General features: G+C 44.0%; 1 protein-coding gene across 1 annotated transcript in view; it reads right to left on the bottom strand.

The window, feature by feature from the left end:
- Window positions 1–6,624, bottom strand: part of AUTS2 (AUTS2, activator of transcription and developmental regulator) — a 577,537-nt gene that overhangs the window by 21,943 nt on the left and 548,970 nt on the right. The window contains exons 8-12 of the mRNA XM_026861870.1: window positions 6,416–6,509; window positions 5,573–5,709; window positions 3,750–4,003; window positions 2,575–2,795; window positions 2,059–2,103 (exon numbers count right to left, since the gene is read on the bottom strand). Coding sequence (XP_026717671.1) covers window positions 2,059–2,103; window positions 2,575–2,795; window positions 3,750–4,003; window positions 5,573–5,709; window positions 6,416–6,509 — 751 coding nt within the window. The remainder of the gene's footprint in view (window positions 1–2,058; window positions 2,104–2,574; window positions 2,796–3,749; window positions 4,004–5,572; window positions 5,710–6,415; window positions 6,510–6,624) is intronic.

Here is a 6,624-nt window from a genome sequence, read left to right as displayed (position 1 = left end):
CCCCCCCAAGGAAATGATTGTAAAATCAAAGATGCCAACAAAGAAAAGTGTTCTAAATCTCTACATGCACGTCTATGTGAGCTGTGTTCCCTATTCTAAAGCAGATTGATTGTAACTCTCAAGCAGACCTCGTTCTCCTGCAAAGTTCACTTACGAGCTTCAAAAACACTGCCAACTTTTTTTCAAGATATCGGAATTCTTGGTGTGGATCTATAGCGGAAACTCTGTCACTAGGAAAAGGTCTGTGTAAGTGCCATAGTTTCACAGTATTTCTACAATAGGAAAAGCACTACTGGGTATGAACTTATGGCAGCAAAAGTATGCTTTTTGACACTGAAGCTGCTCAGGAAACTGATGCAAGCAGTTCCTCTGTTACCTGTATCTACAGTCATAGTGGAAGAGATTACTGAAATACCCTGGCTAGAATGGCTGTGCTGTAATTTAAGAAAGACTGTTAATCCGATCTCAATTTGTAGCCATCATGTTGACCTTCTCATATTAGTTTGCTAAACATCCAACAGACGAAATAGTGATTATTTTGCCATCACTTCACAAGGACAAACCATTCCTGAAGGGAGGGCAGGGGAGGTATAATGGACCAGACGTGTGCTGGTGGAGCTCTGCCAAGTTCAATAGCACGGCTCCCTGGCTAACGCAGAGCAACGTGAAGCCTCTCCTTACTTTAAAGGGAGTAATACCAACCATGACCTTTACAACTCAGGTAACTGCCAGATTTATAAGGGATTATGTCACTGAATTTGAAAAGCATGTACAGTTGGAGACTTTTGCAATGTTTCCTAATATTACATGCCGACTTCTGTGCTTTATTTGTCTAAAATTCATTTCCCTATTTCTCAGTTCCGTGTTCCTGCTTGAGTCAACATGCCACATTGATGATAATAATGTATCTTTTGACCACGTAAAGCTCAGCAAATGGGAGTGCAATTTTGCAAACAATGATGCAAATGAGCAGCACTACCCTTTTGAGTAAAAGTGATTATCACAGGCTTAAATGTTTGCCCAATACTCCTAGAGCTCTGATCCTGCAAACACACTGTACAGTTAGCATTACTCAAATGAGGTGTCAGAAATTAATGCAACTATTCACATGTACCACCGGCATGAGCTGTTAGCAGGAACTGTGTTTAATTGGTACAAGCAGAAAACATCACACTATCATATTAACCAGTTTTTTTTGCCCAGTTCCACTTCTAAGCAAAACCAACACATAAAGCCAAGTGCTTTGCAAATTTCTGAGTGCTGATGCAGTACTCCTTCTCTCATCAAAATATCACTACTGGATTTAGAAATTCTTGTCATATTCAACCAGACACCTGCTTCTGCCAATATGATGAAGTAAATGCAACCCAGATTTCAGCAGCAAATGAATCAGTAGATTCAACCCCTTAAGAGCAGAAACTTTACGATTTAACTGAGATATTAAAAATCAGTTCATCTCAATAAATAACATTTTTGGTAGCTCTTAGACAAATATATCTATTGCATAGCTGGATTCATTTTGCTGTCATCAAACAGAGCTTTCTACCATAACAAGCCCAATGGATCAGATGTGCCTTTGAAATCTGAAGAATAAGACAAGTTTTCAGATTTTATAAACCAAAATACAATATATTAGAAAAACTATTAGATTACCTATACCTGAAGGATTTGTATGATAGTTTGTCATTTCATTTCAACTTTCTTAGGAAAAATATCAGTCTAAGGGTTTGTGGCACAACTGAAACAGTGATGAAATTACTGCTCTCTCCTGCTTCATGTAACAGTCAGCTCTTCTGTCTCATCTTTTTCACATCAAACCTGTCTTCAAATAGTGTTGAGCAAGAGATCTTTTGATTGGAAAAGCTGATACTGCATCTTTATCAGAAACAAGCACCGTGAATGCAAGCCTTCAAAAGCCAAAGCAACCAAGAACGATAATGGTAAATCCTGGAGTGATGATTAGGAAGAGATTCGACACTGTGCCATCGACTGAGTGGTGATCCCAACCCACCACAGAAAAGCAGTTAAGTCAGTTTTAAACAGAGTAGTAAAACTCACACTGTGACGGTAGAAGGGGTCAACTTTTGTAGGGTATTTGTCAAACTGCAAAGGGATCAAAGCACAAACTAGTTACTTTATATTTCCTTGCTTTAGTTCTGTTGGTAAAATAGAAGACTACTTCTCCGTTATTTGCCAACCAACAGAGAGGAAAAAAAAAAGCAGAAAATTAGTTTCCAAAGAAACTGTTTGGGATTTTTCTTTCTTCAAGATAAAACAAGGTCTTTACGAGACAGCAAAAAGGAGAAGGCACCAGAGTGCACTGCTCCAAGCACTGGGAAATCCCACTTATGAGTGTCCCTTCAGCCAGCAGCCTCTCCCCTCAGCCCCTGCGCTGCCACCTGCACCTACTGCACATGGGACAATCCTGAGGAAGGGACAGTCCTTCCTCTCCTACCCAACCACACCTGGGCACCAGAGTACTCCTTCCCGCAACCTGGCAAAATTCTTAAATTTTTGTAATAAAGAATAGAGTTGTGCTCTACTTATCCTCACATTTCTGCCTGGGGTACGCACCATGGGCGGTGCTGGCGTTGGCATGATGGCAGTGGGTGGGATGGCGTGAGGGAAAGGCGTGAAGGTGTGCTGGTGTGTGTGTTGGTGTGTGTGCTGGTGCTGGTGCTGGTGCTGGTGGAACTCGGTCCTCAGGTACGGCGGCGGGCCCAGGGAGGCCCCGCGATCTGCACTCTGTGAGGCCAAAAATCGCGTGTTTAGTTCCTGACGGAGAAGATCTTGTTCTGAAATACAAACAGCAAAACAACCCTCCGTGAGCTCAGGGACTTTTCCAGACCTATTGCCACAATTTTTGCTGGCTGCAGTAGCAATGCTGTATGTAAAACTTCCTGGTGGTAAATCATGACACTGTACAGGCTAAGAAAGCTCCCTCAGATCTTCCCCAAAGGCCTCAGAGACAGAAGAAAGTCTCCATCTCCCCTCTCTCATCAGGCCTGTCTTAACTACAGCATTTCTCTGAGCATTAATCTGAGGGGAAACTTGTACGGACATGGACATTGTCCTAAATAGGTGGGGAGGGACAGGTAAGCTGGGCAGAGTAAACACTGAGAGGCTGCTGCGAACACGAGTAGCGGGCTGCATGGACACAAAACGCCGTTACTCAAACGCTGATAATCCTTCATTTTCTTCCCCCAGTTCCCTCTTAGTGACCTGGGAGGAACAAACACTTTACATCCGCCCAGAGTCAAAATCTAAAAGAGCACAATTTTCTCCACTGATCTCTACACCTCACCCACCCCCACACCCCACATCTTGCACGTACACGAGCTCAGGACCGCGGCGTGCACAGCCACAGGAGACCTTCCCTCTCGCCAGGGAAGCAACGCTGAGCACAGACCACACCTACAGCAACGACATTCGCTCAGGGGGTCACACGTTCTGTGGGGCCACATTATGAACCCTATTGTGTTTTTACCATGGGGTGAAAAAAACGGACATGGAAAAAGCACACGCTTCCAAAAATATTCATCCCCAGGGCAGAAGAAAGGTCACTGGGTATGTCTAGGTGTTTTCCGGCTTTGATATTACTCCGAATCATGCCGCAATCAGTACAGGCTCTGCCCGACCTCATCAGCCCTCATCAAATGGACCAAAAAGAATTGTTCTGACTAAAACTGGAGAATCAGCTTCCTGCGCTGCACTGGACACGCTCGGGCCATGATCCGTCTGTCTCTTACCTGAGTAAGTACTACCAGCTGGGTGTCCTGGAACCTGCAGTGTCCCTGACGTCAATGGAGGTGGAGGAGGCAAAGCCGTAGGAGGGGCAAACATATTGGGGTGATGTGGGTGTGCGGGGGGCTGGAGGGTGGGCGTGAAGGTATGCAGCGGGCTGTGGCTGGGTAAAGAGAGGGGGAACGGTGAGGCTGAGGGATGGTGAGATATGTGCGGAGGAGGGGCCTGAGTCTTGGCAGGAGTGCTGCTTCTGCTGCTGCTGTTAATGAAAAGAAAAGCAATTAAGCGTTGCACGGAAAAGAGAAAAGCTCCAAACATACCCCCCCCCCCCCCGAGCCACGCAGGGCTCACGTTCAACACGTTACTCAGGTAAGTTACCTATTACAAATGCAAGTTACTTTTCTAGCAATAAGAAAACTCCTTTCTCCAGCCATTATCTTTTCTACTATCTTTTACTTCCCATGGTGTCTCCACACCAAAACCACAGACATATTCTCCCTCTCTGTAAGAGGTTGATATTCTGTCCTCCAACAACACAGGAATGACACACAAAGGAGTAATCAGCCCTGTGCATTCATTACTTAATTATCAGCTCCTTTCTACACGACTGCTTCTGATTCATGTTTTCAGGCAAATGAAGCTCAAAATCAGTGATCACTGTATTAATAAAAAATTAATTTTTTTGCTATGATTTAATAAGATGAAAGGCTGCTGAAAATGTGAAATGAAGTTGAGAAGGCAACAATGTATATATTCTTATTGTGCACTTAATGTCTCTCCACTCCCACGATATAAAGAGATAAGACGAGTCAGCAAAATAAATATTTGTGATTATGTTGGTTGCAATTTTTCAGGTTTCATTTCCTCCTAATGAGTATTTAAAATATATTCATGCATTGCTTAATTCCACTTGTCATTATTTCAAGTAATGACATGCTTCTATTTCAGTGACTTTCGAAGACAAGCAATACCAACTTGGTTAAAAATAAATCAAAGTCTTAAACACCTCCTAGTCTTTAGGCAAACCATGAAGCCACCATAATGCTGGTTCACCAGGTCTTGAAGGACACCATCTGCCTGATGGAGGCTCAGATTTGGGAAAAGATGACCTAGTGCTGACAGCATTAGCTTAGAGCAGGGGAAACCCGAGGTCCCTGATTCACAGAGACATCACAGGTTCCTGTGAACATGCTGTTTAATCTCTCTGTTTGTCTTTGTTATCCCTCTATAAAAGGTGAGGCTTATCTCACTGTGACCGGGTGAAGAGAAAACCACTGAGGACTGCAAGGTGTCAGCAGTGCAGGAAAAAATGAAGCTTTGAAGTCAATGGTGCCAGACCGTTGGTGCTAGGCTGTCAGCAGGGCCAGCAGCAGCTGCACCATACTTTTTGCTCTAGGGGATGTCAGCAGTTGGAGAAAGCAGAAGATGTTTACAGGGATGGGAGGGTAAAAGAGGTTAGCCTTCAGAGAGCTGCTCAACCTGCAAGAATTGGAATTTTTCGTTCCTGGTCTATATTGCACAAAATCTCCTCTAAAAACCCAAGTAGGCAATGACAGGCAGGAGAAGTAAAAGCAAATTAACGAAGCACTGGAGAATACCTCATGTTTCTGGGAATGCTAGATCAGAAATCGTGTGATCCTGACTTATTTCAGTGAAGGAATTAAGGTTAAATGCACCAAGTCCCCTTTATTTCCCAGTGATGGGATGGGATGTGCTGTCACTTCTCTCCTTTAGCTAATTCATCTCTGCTCCCTCCAGGCACAGTAAAGCATCAGCACCAGGTCTGCGAAGACACGGGCCTTCAGCGTGCACGGCTCTGTTCGCCTACCTTAAGCTGTTGAGGCTTAAACTGCTGCTGTTATAGGCAGAGAGTGGCTGCGAGAGGCTCTGAGAGGCCGGATGGGGTTGCACCGGAGGGAGGTTCGGGTGGGCCGGTTGCACCGGGGACTGCGGCCGCGGCGGGTGCTGGAAGATGTGTATAAGAGACAGGTGGATCTATAGCGGAAACTCTGTCACTAGGAAAAGGTCTGTGTAAGTGCCATAGTTTCACAGTATTTCTACAATAGGAAAAGCACTACTGGGTATGAACTTATGGCAGCAAAAGTATGCTTTTTGACACTGAAGCTGCTCAGGAAACTGATGCAAGCAGTTCCTCTGTTACCTGTATCTACAGTCATAGTGGAAGAGATTACTGAAATACCCTGGCTAGAATGGCTGTGCTGTAATTTAAGAAAGACTGTTAATCCGATCTCAATTTGTAGCCATCATGTTGACCTTCTCATATTAGTTTGCTAAACATCCAACAGACGAAATAGTGATTATTTTGCCATCACTTCACAAGGACAAACCATTCCTGAAGGGAGGGCAGGGGAGGTATAATGGACCAGACGTGTGCTGGTGGAGCTCTGCCAAGTTCAATAGCACGGCTCCCTGGCTAACGCAGAGCAACGTGAAGCCTCTCCTTACTTTAAAGGGAGTAATACCAACCATGACCTTTACAACTCAGGTAACTGCCAGATTTATAAGGGATTATGTCACTGAATTTGAAAAGCATGTACAGTTGGAGACTTTTGCAATGTTTCCTAATATTACATGCCGACTTCTGTGCTTTATTTGTCTAAAATTCATTTCCCTATTTCTCAGTTCCGTGTTCCTGCTTGAGTCAACATGCCACATTGATGATAATAATGTATCTTTTGACCACGTAAAGCTCAGCAAATGGGAGTGCAATTTTGCAAACAATGATGCAAATGAGCAGCACTACCCTTTTGAGTAAAAGTGATTATCACAGGCTTAAATGTTTGCCCAATACTCCTAGAGCTCTGATCCTGCAAACACACTGTACAGTTAGCATTACTCAAATGAGGTGTCAGAAATTAA

The sequence above is a fragment of the Athene cunicularia genome, assembly GCF_003259725.1.
Source record: "Athene cunicularia isolate RWA chromosome 19 unlocalized genomic scaffold, athCun1 chr19_part1, whole genome shotgun sequence".
NCBI lineage: Eukaryota > Metazoa > Chordata > Aves > Strigiformes > Strigidae > Athene > Athene cunicularia.
The sequence above is the reverse complement of the archived record's forward strand: the minus strand, read 5'-3'. Positions and strand labels throughout refer to the sequence as shown.